At 38.1% G+C, this 25,047-nt stretch overlaps 1 protein-coding gene across 26 annotated transcripts in view; it reads right to left on the reverse strand.

The window, feature by feature from the left end:
* The window catches only part of LOC126871101 (disks large 1 tumor suppressor protein), a 529,262-nt gene that overhangs the window by 83,766 nt on the left and 420,449 nt on the right, over window positions 1–25,047 (reverse strand). For 22 of the 26 annotated variants that reach the window (XM_050629536.1, XM_050629531.1, XM_050629535.1 and 19 more), the window contains 4 exons: window positions 10,495–10,770; window positions 8,473–8,685; window positions 5,120–5,282; window positions 3,066–3,201 (listed from right to left, as the gene is read on the reverse strand). In XM_050629536.1, coding sequence (XP_050485493.1) covers window positions 3,066–3,201; window positions 5,120–5,282; window positions 8,473–8,685; window positions 10,495–10,770 — 788 coding nt within the window. The remainder of the gene's footprint in view (window positions 1–3,065; window positions 3,202–5,119; window positions 5,283–8,472; window positions 8,686–10,494; window positions 10,771–25,047) is intronic. The other 4 variants (XM_050629517.1, XM_050629515.1, XM_050629540.1 and 1 more) reach the window with 1 other exon arrangement.

Genomic DNA, 25,047 nt, shown 5'->3' on the forward strand with positions numbered 1-25,047 from the left:
AAGATAACTAAATAGTTGATTTGCAATTTTCGTCAATACGATTCCAACGTTCTCTCTCACGCGGACCACAATCTCTCGACAACGCAATTCGCACTCCCTGATTTCTCGATTCACACCCTCTGACTTTTCAACTAATACTGACTGTTAATTCGTCTTTGTCCCTTAACATCCCTTTGTCTCCTGTCTTAGCCCCGCCACGCACGTGTTCTGCAACCGCTCGTGGCCAGGGTCACGCAAGCCTTTTTTGCGAAACTATTCGATTGAGGCTTGTCGGCACTTCGGCTTTCTCGCAACATTGTTTATAGTTCGCCCGATATCTCTTAGACCTTTCGTCCACGATACTACAATATTTTATGATAAGATATTTGTTGTATCAATAGGAAAGTATGAAATACTTCCGTAATCTTTATAGAACGCCAACATCATCTCAAATATCTTGCTCATTATTTTTCATTATACTTCCATTCTGATATTTCGCCAAGATAACACTTTTCTTTCAAAAACTGAGGATTAATCATCTCGTTGCTGGTTATAGCAAAGCAACCCCTTCACAAGCCAGAAGAAATCACCTTTTACAATCTCGAAGAAAGGAGAGGCTGTGCAAACTTCCGCCCGGTCGAGCGCTAAATAATTGTCCTAATTCCCCTTAAAGTCCGCGCAAGCCGCATTTTGGCAAACGCTGGTTTCACGACCAGTTCACAACCGGAGAATAAATTACTACGGCGGCATAATGGTTCTGACTAATTTACGGAGCTAGAAATTAAAGTTTTTTCATAGATCTTCGCCGATGCCCGTAATAACTCGGCGTCCATGCACCCTCTTCTCCTTTCCTCTATATACTCATTTCTCATTGCTTCTTCTTCCCCTGCGCTAGCGTAAGTCTGTCGCTGGTGAAGTTGATACACGCGAAACCCCTCTGGACTAAATCCGATTCACCGACCGCTGAAGAAACTTGAGGCTTGAAACTTTAACCGGAATCAAGAGGAATACGAGTCCTCACCAGAGAAAGAGTGGAGGAACTAATTGCACTTTTGACTACTCCGAGAAACTGCCCCGTTAAATATTGCCACCGATGGAATATTTCATTAAATGCGGCTACGTGAAACTTTCTGCGCAACTGTAGTTTCAGACGGGGGGAAGCGTTTTCGAGATCTTCTGGATATTTGGTATACCAACATTCCCTCAATAATGGGTTGATTGGGAAAAACTTAGTAGGGAAAGGAGTAGTGTTATCTTTCCTACCTTCGTTTTCTATCGTTCACCTTTTTGCCTTTCTTTTTTTCGCTTTCTTTGAAAAACTTTCGCAAAACTATTTCTTCCGAATTCGCACATGTATTTCTCAATTCAAAGTAATTCAATCCTATATTAGAAGAAAGTCACGATTGTCAAAGTGAGATTTCAAAAGCTGAAAATGGAAAAATTACAAACATGATGTTTGACCATTGTGCCCTAGAATCTATACTTTCCGCCAATATTATACGTTTAATAAGTATTTTTCTGTAAGTTCCCAAATAATTTTTCGCTTTCCCTGAAAAGCTTGTGTAAGTTTTATCCCTTTTGAAATACTTGTTGCAAGTATAGTCTTTTATTTATCATTGAAAATGTCTCTCATTGCTTAAGAAAGCTTTAAAATAATATTCCAATTACTCGAGAAAACAAACTCGATACCGAAATTTCTTAACGATTCGATAATATGACAAACCCTCATAAAACTTGTTAATGTTAAATAAGTTCTGTTCCAAATGTACCCACAATGTTACGGTCATCCTTGGAAACTGCATTTATCAAAGATTCAATTGCAAACGCTAACGAAAGCCGATATTCGGTTAATGTTCAGCTGACCTTAACCTGCGCAAAGTGCAACGTTGTTGTATATGGAAAGGATTGGGTCCACCGCCAGAGGTTCCTGGGAATATATAATGTGTCCAAACCAATCCGGTCTCTGGTAGTCGGACCGATTCGATAAGCCCTTAATCCATTGGCAATTAGTCCACACAGTGGCCAAGGCAACCCCTTCACCCCTAAAGCTGCGTCTACCCCGGGGTAAACAATCACTGTCTCTATCTGCCTCGTGGTGTGTTGCCCTCTCGTGCCCGTCGCTGGCTAATTCAACAGTCTCTGTGACTATATAATTAGCCAGTGGATTGTGTATGTTTATGCACAGAATACGGTTGCTATTCACGCACGGGTATTTACGATTCAGTGATTTGGACAATAACGAAAGATCGGATGGATTAGCCTGTTTAATTTCTGGCTCTTGCTTACGTCGGTTTGTCTACCCTTCGTTTCGATCAATTGATAATTGTTTTTGGCCACTATACAGAAGGCTGAAAATCATAGTGTTGTGAGTCAAAATTTTGAGAAGTCGAATTTAGTCATCGGTTTCAATAAAAGTATGAAAAGTATAACGTTTCAATTTCATAAATCTCGAGGAGGATCTAAAAGGATATAAGGATTCTCGATGATAAATGTGATAGATTTTATAAAAACTATCAGCCGATTGATTTACGCCAGTATAGTTTTCAGAGAGTCATGTTTGCAAAAAATAGATGTATGTTATATCTGTCATATTAATAACCACGAACAATATAATCCGGCGTTTTCACTTATATATAAATATAAATTTGGCTCGTGTTTTACTCCACTCGAATACTATGAAGTATTATCATTCGTTAAAGAAAATCTTGGGTGCGACATTTCTCTAGATTTATATTCTTTGCGTCGCATTCTTTCACTAACATATACACAGCAAAGTAACTGGCGCACCCGAGCAAACTAACAAAGCGGGGGAAAAGATAGAAAAAGAGGAGAAAGTAAAATGAAAGAACATCGCGTGACGTTCGGGTGATTCGCTTTAAAAAGAAGTATACGTGACGTTCTGGTTCCTTATTTTTCAAAGCAAACGGAAGAGTTTCCACGCGGAGACAGAGATACAAAGACTGTCGCGCAGAAAGAAACGCTTCGAGAATAACGGAGAAGAAGAGGAAAGAGATTTGAAACGAGAGGGCATAGCTACTTCGTACTTTCGTCGTAAAGAAAGAAAAGCGTACTTCGAAAGAACTCACCGTGATACGTCCTCCTGAGAAACAGCTCGTGGCGTGGCCGCGCCGTGAAGAGCGAGAGAAGACGCGTGACGTGATTCTTGCGAATACGGCAGCGTCGAGTTGTTCTCCAGCGCCGACACAGAACCATTTTGTTTTCCTGTTAATAACGAGAACGAACGTAAACTACCGAGGCGCGGGTAATTTAGAAATTGGCTTCCTCTTAACCCATATATTTATATCATCCTTCTAAAAGGATAATTGCAAAATTTGCAAGGTACTCGGTTTTATTTTGTGATTTCTATAATACTGGCCTACATTCTTTAAAACGAATAGTCATCTTGTTTAATCGTGTTAGGAAATTAAAAAATTTTGATCAATATACAGAAGTATGGCTACAACAAGTATCTACACACCATTGTATATTTGCTACAGCATATACATGCTGATTAATTAAATCCAAGTATACTACATTTCGTATCATTTAGTACTACATACTTTCATATGAGTAAAACAAATTTTATACTACGAAAACATGAAACGTGAGGTCTAATAAAGAAAATACTTGGTTGGAAAATAAGGGTACGTGCATTTGCACGTGGAAAGAGTATTTACTCTTTATAGCCATGGTATTCAATTTAACCTTCAACTAAAGGAATTTTTTTCTAAAAAATATTAAATAGAGGTTTTTAACATATCTGAGTTAATAAAGAAAGCCTAATTTCTCGAAATGTTTATCAAGCGAACAACGATTAAATGAAATTCTACTTCGTTTCATTGCATTTCGGGATAATTTCGCAAGAGGTCAGTGCCAGAAATTCCTTAGAATTGTTAATTTATTAGAATTATTAATAGAGATAGTACAATTACTTTCTAATTGAAACGTAAATGAAATAAAGAAAAATATCGCTGTAATTCGGCACTTTCTGAACGTATTCCTGCTACATTACAGGCTCTCTGTGGAACGGGAAGAGTTTACGTGCTCGACTTTATGAGTACTATGAATAAGTTATACGAGATCGTTGGCACGACAAGATAGCTTGGAATTTGTGACAAAGTCCTGGGATCAAAAATTCACTTGGATATGGCCACGGGAGGAAAACTGGGAATTCCCGTGTTTATCATTCAATGTGACACCCCTGAGACCTGAAGGAATTATGGGAGGAACGTTACTGCATAAAAAATCGATCGACATGCAAGGTATTTCATATGAGTAATCGCTAATTAATAAAGCAAAGGTTGAGGAATTTGTATAGCGCCATAAAATTCAACAGAAATAGTTGTGAGCATTTTATGTTGGCTTGAGAAATAAATTTCTGAAATAATTTTAAACTACGAGAAGAAAATTCAATTTCTTCGTTCATTATGTGTATTAATAACGAAGCTATTTTTATCTGATGAGAAAAATTCACTTTATTCGAGAATGCATTTCATATCCAATATTAATTTCATCTACAAGCAAAGAATTTTATATTTCGTACTTTACTATAAACTACCCTTATGTATCCTTGCACATTCTATGACACTGTATCTTCCGAACAACGATTTTATACTTCCATATTCGGTACTTTTAAAAATTATTTTACCGACACATTCAATATCCAACATCACTAATACAAAAACACGCGAGCAAAATACCTTTGTATCAAAATAATCAAAATTCTTACAACAAAAATTACATTTTCCAAACCAAAAATGTTCGAACATGGAACATCCACTGTAGCGTTTGATGCTCGACATTCACACTTTTCTAAATTCGTTCACCGCGACACTAGTGCTAAACGTTGGGAAGCATAAAACGCTCCCGCCCAACGTTCCGTTCCCATTTTTACTCCGCGGTAGAGGAAGGATTTCCTTGGCGTAGAACCGCGTCCGCTAGTGGCGAACAAAAGTAAGGCAGACATTTTTTCGCAGTACGTGAAATATTTATTGTTCCGGAAGGCAGCGTCATGAAAATTCGAGGAGAAAAGATCCCGAAAATGTCCCGTGAAACGAGGCACGGGGAGAAAGTCGCGGACACGGAATTTACGCGGCGAGTGAATAATATAATATGTGAATAGGATACGAGGCACGCTTACGTGGTTGCGGTGAGAGCGAATTGTCCGAGGCCATGGGGGGTGGTGGCGGGGGCACGATTCCGGTTTCCGGTTTCGCCACCAGAAGAACCACGCGATCCTGGATTGCCTTCAGTGTCGCCACCGCTTCCTCGTGCGTCACATTTTCGAGGTTCTTGTCGCCCTGCTAGAATCAAAGGAATCCCTCTTTTCTATCTTCTCTTTATACTGGTCAAAGCATGATACCATAGCTTGATACCGTTGAAATGTAATTCAATTTCCCTGGACTTTGTTAAAGCACACTAGCTTTTTCTCTGGCTTCGGTTTCTGATGACCGAGCCAAGTTTCGTTATTAAGGTCAGTCAGCAATTTTATGTAACTTTTTAATTGTTTAAAATTAACGACAGAAAAATACAGTAGCTCGCGAAAGTATTCCAATACTCATAGAAACCACTTTTTGATACGAAACAGTTAAGTTTCAACTGGAATGAGACACGACTACCGTAATTATATCAAGCTTTGATACAACTCTGGCTATTAATTTTGTATATTAATTTTTTACTGAATATATAAATTTCAAATTTTAGCAATATAATTATGACAGTCGTGCGTCATCATACTGCTAATAAAATTTCAAAGTGTTTTATATGACATATACTTTTGTGGGTCACTGTAAGTATTTCAGAAATGTTCGCCTCGGTGGATGGAACATTGTGCGTTGTTTATCATCTGTTATTAATAAAATCTCTACAGAGAACCATGCGAATATGGAAAGCATAAATTTTCTATCATCCTTTTTTCTATCGCGTAAAATATTTCTCTTCATTCATCAACACCGTCCATTCATCTTAATTTGCTAAAGCATTTCCTGTTATCGTTCTATCGTTTCTATTCCTCACTTTCCGGGACGGAGCGACGCGTGAAAGCGATAAGAGCAATACCGACTAGGAAAATGCGAAAGATCGTTCTCTCATGGAGCAAGTATCGATCAAGATTTCGCGAGCCACGGTAATTGATTTCTCCCGTTCAATTTCCCCTGTCAATCATCGTCCTCTTACGGAACACTTTGAGATGGATTACCGAACAAATATTGCGAGAGAGTTACGCGTTACTTTCTTTGTTCGTCGCCTTTATTAACGCGAGTAACTACGTTCAAGCGTCAAAACGTCGCTGACGATATCGTGCTTCATTTACGGTATTAAAAAGAAATGGAAAAATCGCAACACATTTCCTAACCAACTAAATATTCTTATCTGCAGATAAAAAGAATACCTGATTTCTACAACACCTCGAGAAGCGAAAAAAAATAAAAAATAAAAAGAGGAAACTAACGTTTTTAGTTGATTGTAGAGGTTTTACGATGTCGCAATAAATTGGAAGATAAATTCATGTAGTTAAACAACGTGAATAAATCTTCCGAAGAAACATATTTCAGTTTATTATTTTTCTTCTTTTGTTACGCTTATCCCTTTCTTTTTTCTTTTCCTTTAATTTTCTGGTATTTATTCGACGAGATAGACACGGAGAGATCGTGGGTGAAAAACGATGCACGATCGGAAAAAAGTACGACACGGTACGGCGCGGTGGTAATTATCCAGTGCTGGTTGATATGTTCACAAAAAAAAATACGCCACGGTCCAAGTTCCGGGGACGTGTCATAAACAACTGACGAAGTTTCTGTAACGTTCGTTGCTCTAAAGTATATGCCGACACGCAATCATGCGCAAAGTTAAATCGACTTACGATCCATCCTGTCGGTCGCTGCTCCGAAAACTTTGGAATAAATCGTTCTTCGAAACGAGACAAAAGAGAGCAGGTCGATCTATACACGACAGAACCTGGCACCTTTTTTAACAGTTTATTGCAGCTGTAGCGACTGTGAAACGGGACGTTAAATCTGAGACAAAGATATTTCGAGAAGGTTTAACAGCCGTAGTAATTGCAATTCGTGGAAACCTAAATACTTTAAGCGTAGAACGTTTAATACTAGAATTATCGAACAAACTTTTTTTCATATACTTTATACAAATTCCAGATTATAAAAAATGTATTGTTATAAGTTTGTACAATTTTTTTAGCCCATCAAGGTGCCTAATAATCTTAAAATTGCCCCACTAACGTTGCCTTCATACCTTAATAGAACTTTTCATTTACAACGTTTCTCCGTCAAGTCACATTCTCGATTTTTTTTCTTAACATTGTGGCTATGAAAGGGAATTCCAAGGATTCGCTTGATATTTCCTGTCGTCGTTATTTCTTTCACATAAATCCTACAATTTTATAAAATTAAAAGAAATTGGAGTATTTGTAACATCATGATAAATGTTAATAGATTAAAAAGTTATGATGATTTTGACCATTCTGGTATTACATTGACAATTCTAGTATTAAGATTTTGTCACGTTGCTAGTATTTGTTTTACAATGTTCATTGGTTGAAAATAGCATCAGTTGCGGCTGTGAATCAATGAGACCGATGTAACGGTTTTAAACGTAGCTTTTTCAGCCGCGAGTTTCTCGGGGAGAAACGAAGGAAGAAAAGGGAGCTCGTCGATGCGAAAAATCGGAGGAAGCAGCGAAACGAACAGGTTCCCAGCGCCTGCAACCACGGCAACGAGTCGATGGAGCAGCTATCAATTACTCGTCGCCATCAAAAACCACTCTGATCTATTTTTCACGTAGCCCTCACACAGCCTCTCGTTTATGAATCGCGAACGAAACGAGGATTTGCCGAATTTCGATCAACTTCAAACGTTCTACTCAAGTAAAGCTTGAAACGCGACAAATTACGAATCATAGAGAATTTATTGGTTTTTATCAACTTTGAGAAATGTTTTTGGTGCCTGCTTTTTAACATTTAAGAAATCACCTTGGAGCAGAGATTTTATTATTTTCTTAGCGAAGACGAAGAGAGAGAATTAGGCGGATAAATTTAGTAGATAAATCGAGCTCTGACTGTGAGAAATTACGCGATTACGTTTTTTCGTTTCAGTGAAGAATATATTTCTTCTTTGTTCCCGGCAAAGCTATTTTACATGAAGGATTCTCTAATCAAGACCAGCTTTCTTTCTCAACATAGTTAAATAGGAAGAACTGTAATCGCCAATCAGATTAAAAGTCTAAATGGTATTTCAGCTATGCGAACTACTCTCTAATCCTATGATATATCAAAAATTCTACGTATCTCTGTGTAATAAATACGTTAAAAGGAAGACATATGGTGGATTTATATTTCGCTTTACAATTTACGATTATTAAGTCACTTAAGGAACGAGACTCGAGGATTCGAGAATAATTTTATTGTTATCTATTAGGAAATTATAGCGGCGTGACAGAAAGAAATCAGAACTGAAGGAGTATAATTTTGCCTGAACTCACCAGGGCATTTCTGACGGCTACCAATTTGTCTCCAACGACAAGACGGCCCTCTACTTGCGCGGCGCCACCCTCCATAATTTTCGTTACGTAGATTCCATTGTCACCAGGTATATGCTGATTGCCAATACCTCCAGCGATACTGAAACCGAGGCCCTTGCTACCCTTAATTAGCTCGATTTCGATCAGCTGCGTGTGCCTCCGTCGACGTACGTACTGAAAATTAATTGAAGCATCCGTTACGTCATCTATGCATATAACATCAAACACATGCTCGTAAAAATACAAAATTACTTTACAACATTTTTTTACAGACTTTGTAACGATTCCTTGAGATTGGAATGAAAAGCAAGATCCCATTTTTCCAAATTCGATCAGATTAAATTAACTAAATCAAACAAAGTTTATGGGAGTGGTTCTTTATTCACAAAAAATTCGCTCGCGTGAGAAGCGCAACAATGAATGGATCTAATTAAACTAACAGTTTTTTGCTAACAACACCTACTATCGTGTAACCAGAACGTTTATAAATTGAATTAATCGTCCTTCTTTTTAAACTAACTGATAAAAGATCGATACTTATCAGGAAATCGTAGACCAGTGAGTTACGGTGTACTGAGGCAAAGTTAAGATTCGTCGTTCGGAACGAGCGCCATTAAATTTTGAGAAATTAAATGGAGCGTTACATCGAGGACAATTAAGATTTCACTTTCACGGCAAGGGCCGTGCTTCGTTTACCGCGGTGTACCGAAACGCTACATGACATAAATTTAATTAAATCGGCCCGGTAGGAAATGTTGTTAAAGTTTCACTAACGTTAAGCCTCCTCTTAAGGGTCCACGCTTCGAGGATATTGCATAGGGGGCTAGCAGTGAAATAATAATATCCAGCCCGTAAACGCTTTTATGCTTACCTCCGTACCTGTTCCCTAGCCACTTGGAAAAGGTTAATAACGCAGGTGAGCGGGTGTACAAACGAGAAGAAAAAAGAAGAAACGTGTCGTAAAGAGGACAGAAGGGAGGGAAACGTATCAAGATCGAAAGAACGAAGAACGCATTCGAAAATGCGTGTTTAAAAAAAGGAGGAAAAAGGATAAAAACAATATTTCCCAGAATGCAGCAGGATTTTAGATTAAATACCGGGTTACTGCATCGCGCGGAAATTTATTCGGCTCGCATTTCGCGCGCCACAGTAGCACGCTCAACTCGTCCATTCACATGCTAACGCGCTCAACGGTCCGCGAGTTTTTTTTAAATTTTTCGGTTCTTGGTTCGTGGTCGAAGCTTACGATGATGCGTTGTGAAATTAATTTATTATTTCCGACGTACAAAAAAGCTGGCGTTTATTTTATTTCATTCCTGCGCTGGTTTCTAAATGATCGTTTGGTCGTTAGAACCGGAATATCGCCCTTTCTTTTTCTTTTTATATTTTATTTTCGAGGTTCTAAAAGAAGAGATATCGCGAGAGCTAGGGAAACGCAAACGCCGAGCATTATTTCGCGGAGGGATGAGAGGGAATCTCGGTTTTCCGCAAGATATACAGCCGGCATTGTCGTCGGCCGCGATTATCTCGCGTCGAGCTACCAGATAATAATTGGACGTCTAAAACGGATTCTTTCCAGCAGACGCGGCTTCATTGTTCGGAGAGATCTTTCAAATCTCGCGCCAATTATTGCTATTTCTTTCCTTTGTGCTCTTTAATCGGCGCCATTAACAATTTTGAAAACGATGCGTAGGATATGAAAATCGTTTGAATAATTTTGCGCCGTAGAGCCAGTCATAGTTGATCAATACATTGATCTACTCCATAAATTGAAAAGTACAGATAAACGTGTAATTACGTAATGAAATTAAAAAATTAATAAAAAGTTGCGTTGAATCGATTTGTCTTCTAGAAGGCTCACATATTATTTAGGAATTATTTTTAAACAAGTATAATAAAAACTAGGTCAACATCTTATGGTAGATAAATTGTTTTACCTGTTATATACATGAAAAAACAATAAAATAAAAAATATAAACTTACTAGTTTAACGGTATTTCCTGCTCGTTTGAGCGCATCGACGGCTGCCGCGTGTTGTACGTCAACAACGGAAACGTCGTTCACCTGGAGTATCGTGTCGTTGACGCGTAGACGACCGTCCCCGGACGCGGCACCGCCCGGTATAAGTTTCGTGATGTAAATGGCAGTGTCGTTGCCGAAGTGTGGATTGTCTGTGCCCCCGGCGATGCTGAAGCCAAGTCCAGCACCACCCCTTTCGAGTACAATCTCCTCGTACTCCCAGTCATCGTCTCCGTTGACCTGTTATTAAATCGTATTTACGTTAGTAAAACTTCGAAATACATTGCAACTCATCATTTCATCACAATTCGATATATTCAGTTGTCCCAAAAATTTCTTTCATTTTATAATAGATGCACAACATTTTTTGTTTTGTATTATTTCATTGAATTATGTACGATCCATTTTGTTCTATTGGAACAAATCGAAAGAAACTTTTGGAACAACTGAATGTATATTATTCTCTTTTACGTCTGTATACCTGCAATAAAATTCGATCTATTTCTGTAGTAAAGCTAAAAATCTTATATCACTACTAAAACTAAAAATTCCATCATAGACAGTTTATTCGTTGAAAAACTATCGAAACAAAAACCATTATTATCGATACCTGTAGCGTTAAATTCAAATTAATATTTTTTATATTAAAGTGAAAAACAATTCTGTATCAAAAAGATTCTCGTGGAAATCTTCTCTTTTAGAATGTGCATCATTTACTATTGCAATTCAATTTTTTAATCAAGTAGTGAAATAATTTGGATCGCATTGGAGATATACAGATATGAAAAATAATCGAGATTAGAACGAGTGACAGGATGGTAACATTAACACTAGAACTACCGGCATTGGAGACGTAGCTCTCTCTACCAAAGTCAGTCGAAATGACCAGTCTTTAAAAAATACGTAATAGTAGAATATTTTTATATTTATTGATCTATTATTATCCTATACAAGGAACTCCATGTTCTGAGATCATAAAAACTATATAATAACAACTTTAATAATAACAATAAGTACAATAATGAAGAATATTCAGTACCAAAACCTTTGGTAACAAGAATGTTAAAATAAATTTCCATTGGTAAATATAATAAGTATAATATAATAATAAGCGTAATAAGCGTAATAGAATAAATAAAATACAAATATAATTTAAATTATTAGGTACAAAATTTATCATTCATCACATTTCTTACAAACGTAAACTTTCTTCTGTGTGCATTTTTCGCAAACATATTTTTTACAAAGATTACAAATGGCACTGGTCTTATTATTATTACAGTACCGCACCTGACACCATTTGCGAGAATAAGGTGAGTTCTTTGACGTACTTCGGATCTCAGATGCTCTATGTTCTATCCGTGATTTTTCATTGTCAGCGGCAAGTTCATCTACTAATTGAAACATAAAATCTTTTCTGGATATCTGCTCACCTGTGGTTTTCTTATATAAAATTCAGGCAATTATGTCAGCTAAATCTAAAATATTAAAAAATACTTGAAGTGGCCATCTTCTTGATCCCGATTTCACGCTATATTTTTTTACCATTTGGTTTGCTATATCTACTCCAAATTTTGATTTATTATAAAATTAGACCATTTCAGGTAGCTCCTTTTCGCTTTTTCCTAAATAAGGAAATCCATTTACAACATACTTTGTTTGAACATCAGATGCTAGCCAAAATTTAATTCCGAATTTGTCAGGTTTATTCAGTAAATATTGCGTAAATCTGCATTTGTCTTTGGTTGGGAAAAGTAGTTCGTCTATTGTAATGTTTGCACCAGGTTTATAGTATATATCTGACTGTTTTCAATAAACTTATCCCATACGGACGATATTAGTGCAAATTTGTCATTTTTCAAACGTTGACTTTATCATCTTTTTTATCGAATCGAATAAATGTCAATATTTCAACAAACTCATTCCGACTCATTGTGCTGGAAAAGAAGCTTGATCCCCATTTTGTATTCCACAAATATGAAAGTTTCAAATTTTTCGCTTCGTATGCTCCCCGTACAATATTCTAAGGAATGCTTTCAATTTTGTTTCTATAAGGATCCATTTTTTACCCAAAACTCGAGAGGCTTCTGATTCGGTGCAAGATATACGTTGCAACATATGGCTGTCGATCAGTAAGGAAAATGCGCTAATTACTTTATCTTTCATGATATTTTTTTGGATATCATGTGGGCTGGATGTGTCTTTGAATATATTGTGCAAGGGTAATCTCCCAGAAGCTGACCCTTCCTGAATTATTTCCCACTTGGTTCCGTTTACGGCAATTTCATTTGGACTAGCTTGTACACTTTCAGTTTCACTTTCAGAACTTGAAAGCACCCGAGCACGTCTTTTGCGTACATTCAAGATGTTCTTTTACTCGCTTTCTGAGGACTCATTTTCTTTGTCACTAATGTCACTATTACTGTTATCACTACAAATTTCAATTTCTTTTCCCCCTGATTCAGAGAATTCACTATCTTCGATATCAGAGCATTCCATTGGTATCCTTTTCAGTTTTTGCAACAATTCGAATGCTTCCATTTTCAAGACTTGTAAAATATTGCTTTATAAAACGAGAAATCAAGTCTTATTCCAACAACTGTGCTCTACAGAATGACCGGTCAGTTTGACCGATACTGGTGTAAGTAGCCATGATACAAAATTACTTTCATTCTAAATGAATAAAACAAAATTAAAGTTTATTATATTATTCCTTTAGCTATCCCTGCAAAAGTCATTACATCATTGCGGAGAAAAAATATAACATGAAGTAGGAATTTTAAGATAAAGTTGACAAACAAGTCATTTTGACCGGCGTGGTAGTTCTAGTGTTAAGACGCAGGAAGAATTCAGTGCAATACAAAGGAAAAGGTAGATTACATCGGTAATCCAGCACGGGTCAGTTCCTAATTACATGAGGGACTAAGCTTCCCGCAGAGCGAAGGAGTTAACTGGCTAATTGATTTTGAGGCCCGCAGAGGAGTAGATTAGGTCACGGATCTGGATCGATTGTGGTAGAGTTACGGTAGTTATCGCGAGAATGCTGATATTGTTCAACAATGTTATAATCCGTCACGCCTCTACGCTTATCACGGTACGAGATTAATAGAGGAATCCCTCACAATAGAGAAGCAAACGAACTTCGCTCCTTTCAACAAGCTTTCGGAGACGGATTTTAAAAATCTCCGTACTTCCTGCTTACAACAGTTTGAACGAATCACATTTCTCATTCAATCACATGGAAAACACGAATACAGCATTTTCCCGAAGGGAACAAAAACATCTTCAATCGCAATATTTCACAGAATTAACCAATATTTCGCATAAATCACTGTTCTCGATTTTAAAACGAAAAACTGCCAATTCCACGAATGAGAAGTCACATGTTTCAATACATCCAACAAAATGTTCAACCATTTTTCCCTACACACTAAGGTGCTACGCTAAGGTTTAATTATTCCTAAGAGCCCATCGATGACTCAGCCTCAAACGAAAACAACCATTTACCACTCTATATATCTAACCTAATACGTACTCCATTCAAGGCAGAATAGGATCAACCTAACAGAGAAGCCTCGAGCACGACACGCATGCCGAAATGCATTCCGCGTACCAGTTGGGGTATCGCGATGATTCGCGTGCAATCACGAACTCTACGATAGATTTGATGCACCCGGTTGTATCAGCCCATATTGCCTGCGGAATCGTGAATTAATCGTCTCCGAATTACCATTCTATGAAGACCAGCCCCGGACAGATGGAACGCCGTAAGGGTCGTTACCGGAAATCCCTGTTACTCCCGGTAACAGAGCCCGATTTAGGTGGTACGTTGATGTTACGATGCAATTATGCTAGTGGACTGTCGCTCGGCTAATCGACGATTAGCGACTGTGTCATAGTGAATGCCATTGTTAATTAATCCGACTGCGTGTGCGCTTAGAAGAAGATCAGTTCGCTGTCACAGACAATATTGGTCGTAATGTCCGTGTCGGGCGATAAGCGTGTGAAATATCATGATATAACGGTGAACTGTCTGACGTACGTGAAACAAGATGTGAGGCATAAGTGTGATGAATAAAAACAGTTTAAAATTGATGCTCGTGAGTAGAAGTATTAATAGCTTTTGAATTGGATATTTTATGCAACGTTGAAAATAGTCGACTGAGAAATCTATTGATTAAGGAAGACGAGTTAATTCGTCATTTTAGATCGTCAATTTTTTGGCTAAGATTTTTTAGAGCGGAGCTGTTATTGTTTCTTCGTCGACAGTTTCTTTTGAACTAATTTGTGGATTGTAAAATTGTTGATATCGCTTTTCACAGCAACCCTCATACCACTTTTTCAAAATTTCAACTCACATATATCAGGAAGTTATAAGAATATTCTGATTATTTGTGATTTATAATGAGATTCTGATACCTTTGTCATAAATTTTCTTAACATTCAATATATGTGATGTACAGTACATTTCCCTTTCCTTTAAAGTGATTAATCGTTAATTGGTGGTAGAACATTTAGTGTATAATACTGGTCTGTCAAGTTGTAACTTTGAAAACACAATATGTCATGTACAATCAAACATAAAACATAAATTTACCATTTTATGGGGCCCGTTTACCATGGTAGTCGTCATCGTGTGTACTGAGCCACTGTTGTCAGCAACATTTTAAAACACCGACAGCAAAATAACGACGCCTAGGGGTAAGTACGATATTTTTAGTTCACATTCACCGAGTCCACTCGAACAACATACCAGATATCGATGTCCGCGTGTCACTACTTTTATCGCACTATCACATACCGAACCGCTTGAAAATCTCGTTCACTTTGACACTGAAACGCCTGCCACGAAGGTTCGTTCAATGCAGTTGCAACCCGTTTTTCGTTTCAGCTCGAGAGAAAATCTGCAACGCGGGAGCTCTTCCTGGCGCGATGAAAATAATGCATAAATCACGCGGATTATTTATGATGCGGCGCCACAGCAACGTATTATCAAGTAATAATCAGTATCGGCGCGTTGCGTAATACCGTGGAAAATTCACGTTGGGAGCAGAGATTAATACGCTGCTGACGTTTGCATAAATCCTTGCAGCTACTTTAAACGTGTCGTGATACCGCTACGGGAATATCTTTCGGTCCGAATATTCGCAAATTTTCCAAACTTGTGCCTCAAAATTCGAGAACGATGAAGTATAGTTCCCTAGTCTACGTCACGTTTCTCGGTATGTTTAAAATAGGAAAATTCCAAGAGCTTCACCTTATGACCACTAAATATATCTCAAACAACAGATACGAACGTTGCATGAAGTTTAGCGACGCGACAAAGTTCATCGTAAAATAAACTCCACGTGAATTCGATCGTATTACACAATCAAACCGCTCGAAGACGAACTCGTATGTCTAAACTTTAGCGATTGAAACATGGACGAGACGGACTTTCTTGAAGGCTGGAAAACGCGAAACTGCGACAGTTCTGTCAGGACGAGCAAGAAGTAACGTTATCCGGTCCCGTTCTCGTTCCCGCGGAGCGTCACACGCTCGAAACTGGCGACCGTCTCGCCCGCGACTCGACTGTGCTCGCTCGCTCGCTCGCTCACGCAGGTTCGCGTTCGCGCCGCGCCAGTCATCGCTATTATAATATTAGACCAGTAGCCGGCTATTTCCAACCGACTGTGAAAATATACCAACGGCACGCGTGCTGCACGAAGAAGAGACGGCTACGATGAAACAAACGTTTCGTGGTCAGTCACACGGCTCGCCAGCGAGCTATCGAGATTTATGGTTCCGTCGATCGATCGTGAAAACTCGTACGAGCATTCGACGAGATACCGCGTGTCTGTTGATATCCGTTTCCAATTTTTACGTAATTTTGTACTCCTGGTGTATGTTCTTTACGCGTCCAGTTTATTGGTTCCGGGTTTCTTTTCCAGAACAGACTGATTATTTTAAGAATAATGGAAAATACGTGAAAATTACCTAGGAAAGTAGTTTCACGACAATTTAATTTGTTTAGTGAGTATCAGCTATGAGAATTAGGTATGATTCGAGTTATAGATAGAGATAAGAGGATAATAGTGGAACAGAAATTATTCAATTCGCGCGGTATTTGGTTTGTATCCATTATAAATAAGAAATTAAGATGTTTATAGTAAACCATAGTAACCAGAGTAGGGATGTTTATGCAAATTCACATTTCTATGGATGAAACTCATATAAAGATTAGTTTCAGTCTCTAAGTATCATAAGCAGTATTTTGGATATCCTTGCACATTATATGTATTCTGTACATCTGTGTATATCTATGTTTTTATACGTTTAAATTCCCCATAAACGCATAATAGATATATGCATATCGCTACACACGAGGCACAAATGACATTCGAAATCTGATAAGCAAAAGAATCGGGTCTAATGCACGAACCCGACTCGTGAATGCGCATTTTAGCTTTAACATCGCGAGCCTAGCTCGCACAAAAAAGAAAAACTCACGATAACATCAGAAAGAACCTTTATGAAATTTGGAATACATACATTTCTTAAAGATTATGATCTAAAAGCATTTCGTAGAATTTGTCTATTATACAACGTACACGATTACTTTGTATCCTATCAATCTCCAGTGCGCAAGCAAATATTCTATTACCAGAATACGATACTCCGAAATGAATACACTCTGAATTCCTATAACAATAAGCAACTCGTTATGCATAATATAGATCATGTACTTCAAATATACAACGAGAGATCAAAATAATAACATTAAAGGTTCAATAAATAAGTTTCACAGATTGATGGATTACCAATTGGTGGTTCAATGGCTCGATTCTGCCAAGCAACGGATTAATTGAGGCACGCCGGTAATTCCGTTAGTAGAATTTGCGGAAGTTCGTCAGGGAGGGTATCCACGTGCGTTACGTGGATACGACGTTCAAAACCGACACGGTGGTCCCGGAATCTTGGCTCGAGAAACTCCAACGGTCCGAGTCCGTGCCGTTCGTATTTCGAATTAACATCGCGACTCCGAACCCACGACTATATTCGTTGGCCTTTGTTGGAACGCACGACTCGGTGGAACATGGGTAAAGATAGCCACATTTCGTGGCAAATACTCGTGGTTTCGGGTCACGATGACCTTGAAAGTAATTATCGACCATTGCACGAATCGGTACAAACGAATGTCTCCTCGAGTCTGCATTTACTGAAATTTTCTCAACGTATTAATTTCGTATTTTTATTTGATTAGTGGAATTTACGCAACTGATATTTTATTTACTTACGCTGGGCGTAGCTGCCGTTAAAAAATTGTTATCCTGCTTCGCTGAACAGTCGAGAAGTTTAAGAAGAGTTGAATCGTAACTTTTAAATGTTGTGCGAGTTAAGAAGGATTCGAAGCAAACACCGAATGCGGTTTTAAGGTATTCTTATCGTATTTCGTAGTAAGAAATGTAATGTGTACTATCGCTATAGATAAAATCTTATTTCTATGTAGAATGTAGATAAATCATAACGATTATCGAGATTTCCGCAATACCAACGTAAATTGTAACTAGTTAAATCTTCCAATTCAACGTTTAATTAACTTGTAGATATCATTCTGCCGCAACTGCCATTTTGGAGAACAATACAATTTTCAGGAAACTACGCAGAATTCCTGTCAGAGATCACATCATTTACTGGTCTCTGAAAAGTTTATAGACAGCGTGATTTCTACGACGTGGTTCAACGCAGTCAACGTGCTTTAACGACGATTGAAATTACCGAGTGTATCCGACGGGAATATCTCTGGATCTCGCTCTCGACGTCATAAATAGCAGATTCATCTAAAAAGGAGTTGCAAGCTGGCAAACGCGTTATTAAGGACGAGTTGACGCTTTAAAACCATCGAGCTATTCAGCCGCCACGCTGCATGCAAACTCTGGAATTATGTAGCATCCCAACATATTCGAGTAATAGATAAATTTATGCGTTTTAAAAACACAGTAAGAATGATTGAGAGAATTTATTAAACTATTCGTATCCGCGATTGTATGATTAGCTGGCTTAGGAGAATGAATCGATCAGCACACAGCCGAACGGTCTGATCATCAATGAATTTTTTACTAACGCTTTGTATATTAAGAAACTATCTATTTAGGTAACTATTCGCATCTATGCGTAGTTTACTTTCTGGCAGACCAGGAAATAAATTCAACTAATTAGAAAAAAAGTGAAAAGAATAAGACAAATCTAAAAAGTATTCTGAAAGTGATACTGCGTGTGCCGGACTATTTCGTGGTGTTATATATTTTAGAAAAATGTCAAACCTCTCTTCAAGGTTCCTTTCATCAATACTGCACGCCATAACCGTGATTCCAACTCCATTATAGGAGATAATATAAACATAAAAAGACGTCATTAAAAATGAAAAATTATGTAAATAGAGTAATCATTATAAGAATCTTTTTCTAACGAGTAACGAAGAATACAATAATTTTCGAACAATAAGACGGTTTCTTCATTATTATAATATCACGACGAAACGCAGAACTTCCTGACACTAGGCGGAATATTAATTTCACGCGTCAGAATAAATTCAGGCGACGAGAAATTTGCTTTTAAACTTAATACTTCCTCCTCGCTGGCTCGGCCAAGGCGAACATATATATTACGTCCTAAAGTAACATAAGTAACGCAAGTGCGCGCACGTAAGGTGCGTGCAAAAGGCGAGAAACCGAGTCGCGTTAAGCGGAATTAACGCGAGAGGTAACTCGAGCTGCTCGCGGTACACACAGCCACCTTTTGTCTTACGAAATTAAAATGAAAAGACTCGTTTCCTCTTATGCTCGAGGAAATAGCGCAACCCTGCACTGTTCGCCCAGCGCACGTCAAAGAGCCAGAAATATTTCATATCCGCAAGCGATAGCGAAAAGTAGCCGACATGCCTCTGTCTCCCTCCCACGCACCAAATTTCATACGTTTCTCTTGCTACTTTTATTTATTTTGTTACTTTAATTAAAATGTGCATGACGAAATGTAATTCGTGTACGAAGCTTCGTTCTCTGCGAGATATTTTTGCGAAATATGTTGAAAAGTCTGTTTAAATCAGCGTCTCATATTTATATCCAACGCATGATTTTCCCTGATCAAGACGAATTAATTTTTTTATCCAAGCATCCAAATTACAATTCTACAGATTTTCATCTGAAGTAACTGAAACATTGAAGATTCACCCTATATGTAATATCGAAATTCATCAAACTAATGACGAATTCAATTCTGACTAGAATCTGCTTCAATTTTTATAGGAACTCTTTGAACAACCTAATACCTCATATCAAAAATAAACATTTATCGTCAAATTTAACTACTCTATCAGCTTCCTTCATATGTCGTTCGTTTTAAGAGAAAGGATTTACGGAGAAAGTGGCCTTGAGCCAACTGATTCTATATGTAGAATCACAGAGAATCATAACATTGAATGAACGTCGTGCGTTGCAACGTGCAAATGGAACGCATATACATATCTGCGGTCACGTGCAGGATGACACGATATTCGTTGCATCAATATTAAACATCTGCTGAGCATAGATTTGTAGCACGCATCTCCATGAAGCAATCGGGTATCGCCCCTGCACTTGACACTCGACAAGAGCCTCGAGATCAAGTAGTTCAAGTGGTTTTGCCCTGTGAATCGTATTCCCCGAATGATCATCCTCGACGTAGTATGGCTTACGTCTAGAATCATCTGCGATATTAATACATTAATATAAAAACCATTCAAATTACATCAAACTGGCTTCTCGCGAACCCTAATTACGACAAAATACTTAGCCCTTCCGAAACGATCTTCCTGGTGAATAGGTTTATGCAACAGATTTGTTATTCTTCGAATTGTATAATTCTGTGCGTGCAACGAGGATTCTCTTAACTTTGGAGTACATTTTCCAAGAAAAGGGAGCGTTTCTTGATTCTCGTAATTATGACAGGTGGCTCGGTCTACGTTATTCAATGTTCCGTTGCAGCTGGGGCTCATAGACGACCGGAAGCAATATGCAGAGCGTGTCGCTGTTTCAATACCCTATCCGTTCGTACACGTACCGCGCCTGTGATTAAAAATTGCATTATCCTTAACCATATTGAAAAATTTTCAGTTCCACTTTGCATGTATATCTACGTTGAATAAATAAATTCAGAGAACAAATTGTAATATTGTTCAATTTTTCTACCCTTTATATAATAGATATAGATCTATATAAGCATACACAATTTCATATTCGTGGAATTCTACAATTTGCGATTATCGTGTGAATTCGAAGTCACTAATGATCGCGGTACTCGTGACAGCACCAAAATTAGACAGATTCACGTGGTCACCAATTCGAAATGGGGCACGACCGAGAAACTTCATTTTCCCATTTTGGTAGAGCGATTTCGGTCCATTAATAGCGCGCGGTCCGGTGAAAGGTCGCGCACGAAAATGTGCATGAACGTCCGGCAACGTGCCAGGGAGTCGACAGCCGTACCCCGAGCGACGATCTTTCTCGCGCCTAGAAGTCGAAAAGTTTGCCGAGTTTTGCCCACGGGTACAGCTTCTGACGGACAGCCAAGGTGAGAGGCGAGGCAAACGAGATCCAAGTGCAATCCACGAAACGCGAAACTACACCCGCCTGCCGGTGACTGCTCTAACAGGCGCGGACGCATTAGCAAAATTGGAGTAACTCCAACAACAAGGCGTCGGATCGGCACTGGATTTCACGTTCAGTTTCGTTCTTCTCTCTCCTCTCTCTTAATCTTTGCTTATTCTCTTGTTCTTTCTCTTCCCTGCATCTCAGCTTCGGCTATCCAAAGGCATCTATCTCTGTGGCACCATGGACTAATTGCAACATTATACCTAGGAAAAATCGTTGTTTCGCGCGTCTACGAGCGCCGTTCTTCCGTTTCTTTATGCTTTTAATGGAGCCACCGAAGCCTTTTAACAGTCGACGCTAAAGTTTCACAGAGAAGTCGAAGTCGCGAGGATATGAAATAGTCGCGGCGAAATAAAAGATCGCTCCTTGTTGAGGAACTTCCGCGTTAAATGCCAAGTTTTCGCAGGGTTTAATAGTCGTGCGATATCGGATGAATATAAATGAAGCGTGGAAAGTGAAGCATATTCTCGGGTGGCGCCTATTTAAACATCGGAAATAATTAAAATTAGAAGGGAATATCGAATCGTCGCGTCGGTATCGTTATTACCGACTAAAGTTGGCACGTTGATATTGCAATCAGTCTGATGCGTCTCGGACACCGTGATGGAACTTGCAAAAAGTTTACACGCGGCTTGGCAACCGGCAAACAGCAAACGTTCGTCTCTGGGCACGTCGGAACAAAACGATGACCTGGCAAAGCCGCATTAATATCCTAATGGCCATTCCGATGGATCTTTCGGATAATCAACGAGAAATTTTTTCCCCTGTAAACCGAATTCCGCCTATATTTTGTCTCACAGACGAAATTCACGAATGCACGGTCGAAAAAACGAGGCGAATTACGCGACGGTCTTGCGGAAACCAGCGCGATAAACATTCATGAACGAGAGAAAATTGTTAAAATTTTGAACTAACGACGTGCAGGGTAATTCTCCCTGCGAGATGTAACATTGTGTAAACAGTTTAATAAATTCCTTTGTGAGAGAGCACATTTGGCGGTTCTTGACGAGTAATTAAAAAATTTCGGGCACGCGGCGAGAAATCGAAAGAATTATTTTAAAACTAGAAAAAGCAATATGTTATGTCCTGCTCTGGATCGATATTTGCTTTGGATAAGGTTTTCTAGCGTGGTAAAACGCAATTAAATTCTCAAAAAAGGTTTTCAATATTCTTCTGTTGTACAATACGATGTAACGCGTATAATTAAGTTTACTTCGTTCTCTTTATACCTGTACTTACCTCTCTTTTTCTTCTCGGAAAGAAGTTAAATTTTGCGTTTAATTAGAAATATGTAGAATGAGAAAGTATGTAAATTTTGTATGAATATATGATTATTGAAACCAGTTCCAAATATACGTATTTATCTTGTAAGTATTATAAAACACGCGATGACTATTACAATAGATACAAATAAAGTGTTGTAAATTGGCAGAAATATTTCGAAATTTAAAAGATCATCTATGGTTTATATGATTTTAAACACGCAGAAACAAAATTCGAAGTTTTCAAGATAGCAACTTGAAAATATATTTATGTAACCTGCGTTTATAATTGACATATTTGAAACATCCCTTCGCAATGAACGCGATTTAGACGAAAATATATTATAAACTTAAATCGAAGTCATTCGACAATTTGTCGGTTCACCAATGTCTGTATTCATCAACTGGTCGTTACTACGTACAACAGCGAAACACAGGTCCCGGGAACCGAAGGATTCTACGGATCAATCAATTCTTAATCGTGTTATTCGTCCTACGATCCAATTTTCCAACATGGAAAACCGCAAGCCTCTAGGCAAAAGACGATTATAAAAATTGGATCGTTGACACGAGCCTGACAATCACCGACTCTTTCTTTTACGTATAAAACTGGATATTCTACAAGTAGCAACAACATTTCACGATTACGAAATTAAAATATAATATGTATCCATTGTTTCCATATAATTTGAATAACGAAAGAAATCTTTTTATATATAATGTGTATATATATATATATATATATATATATATATATATATATATATATATATATATATATATATATATATATATATATATATTACGATAATTACAGGTCACATGGAAGAAATGTGATAGGTCTATTTTTGTCGTTTTTTTTTTCATTTTTATGCCGCTTAATAGCTAAAATCAAGTATTTCAATACGAAATTACTGAACGAAGGAACATATATAACTTGATAGATTTGAAGATATCTGAAATTTATAATAGAAAAAACCTTTAAATAGATACAACTGTTATTAGAAAAAATGCATATATATTGCTTTTCCATTGAGTTCCTCTAAATTAAAACGCGGCGCTCAAAAAAGTTGTCTGTAATTGAAGGTACTAGATTCACGCAGCGTTGATCGAAGTTTGTCGATTTTTGTATATTTTTCCATTGTTTGAAAATTCAGTGGACTTCGGATTAGGATCGCGTTATTTACACACCCCCAGCTGCCAGATCACGGGGTTTCACGCACGCTTTGGATATCATTGAAATTTACGAGCTACGTAACGTCGCATCCATAGAACACAGCCACCGAATGGTAAATTTCCAAGCTTCGCAAATTAAATGCACCTGTAGACCCGGGCCGTCTCGCGTAGTATATAATCGACCGAAGCAGCAAATCTAGCGTTATAATAAACGCGATTTCGAGCGTTTAGAACGGAGACCGGCGCACGCTTAATACCATGGAATTAACTCCCTGTAAATCATTACGCCGCGTAAATTCTAAATAAAGTTCAGCGACGCGGAGGTCATGGCATTCACGTGCGCCGTTCGAAAGCTCGTATACTTGAACGAATCAGCTGTTTGGTCCATTCGACTAGTATCGATTGATAATTTCAATTCGTTTAAGATCTCGGTTTCGAAATCAAATTTTCAGTCTAATAACCGATGCACAGAAGCTAAGATTGGGGAAAATAATAAACGAATGTTCTAGATTACAAGATAAAATGAGAGAAGAAATGGAAAATTTCGTAGCTCGTCTAGAACGGCTTCGATTAATTTAAGTTACATGAAATTTCCAGCGCGGAGCATTGCTCAGCGCATAAATAAGGATTAAGCCGTCACAACCACAATGACATCGCTTGCGTTACCTTCGTTGCGCGAATTCAAGACTAATTTATTCATAGATCGATTAAAAAACGCAAGAGAACAAAAATTCCTTCACAACGGCTACGCGTGTTAAAGAACGAAAGTCGGAAAATAATTTCGGCAAGAGAAAAGACTATTAATTCAAATAGAGTTCGTTATAAGCAGCATAAGAATGGATGCACTTATATGGTAATGCTTGTTGATGACAAGTTTTCGCTTATTTGGGATTCTTGGTTTATATTGACGAAACGTTAACGAGGAACGAGATCTCGAATGTTTCGAAAGGAGAGAAACTAGCTTAAGTCATCAATCGACTAGTATTATAACTTCGAATTAACAACTTCGAAGTTGTAAGTTAGAATGTTCGGAATTTCAAGGGCGAAACTTCCAGCAGCTCTCTTGCCTGCAAATTGTTACTGTTCATTAACTTCGCTCAATCACATCTAACCCCTATTTTTTCCCTCCTGCTCGCCGTGCTCGGCAAATAAAGAATATAAAATCGTAATACGTATAGGTAGGACATGAAAATAAAAACGACGTGAAACATTCCAATCGGTCAGATGCACGGGCTAGTGAAAACAGTACTTCTGAATTCACTGGCTCTGTCTTTCCAAGATTTTCGTAAAAAAGCAAAAGAGTCGTAGTTGTTGGAGTCGGAAGCGGAAACATCGGAGAACTTTCTTTGCATGGGAATGTATGGACCGCGATAACGATATAAATATTCATTAACAGTGTTTCGGTGTTTACG

Source organism: Bombus huntii, chromosome 11, assembly GCF_024542735.1.
Source record: "Bombus huntii isolate Logan2020A chromosome 11, iyBomHunt1.1, whole genome shotgun sequence".
NCBI lineage: Eukaryota > Metazoa > Arthropoda > Insecta > Hymenoptera > Apidae > Bombus > Bombus huntii.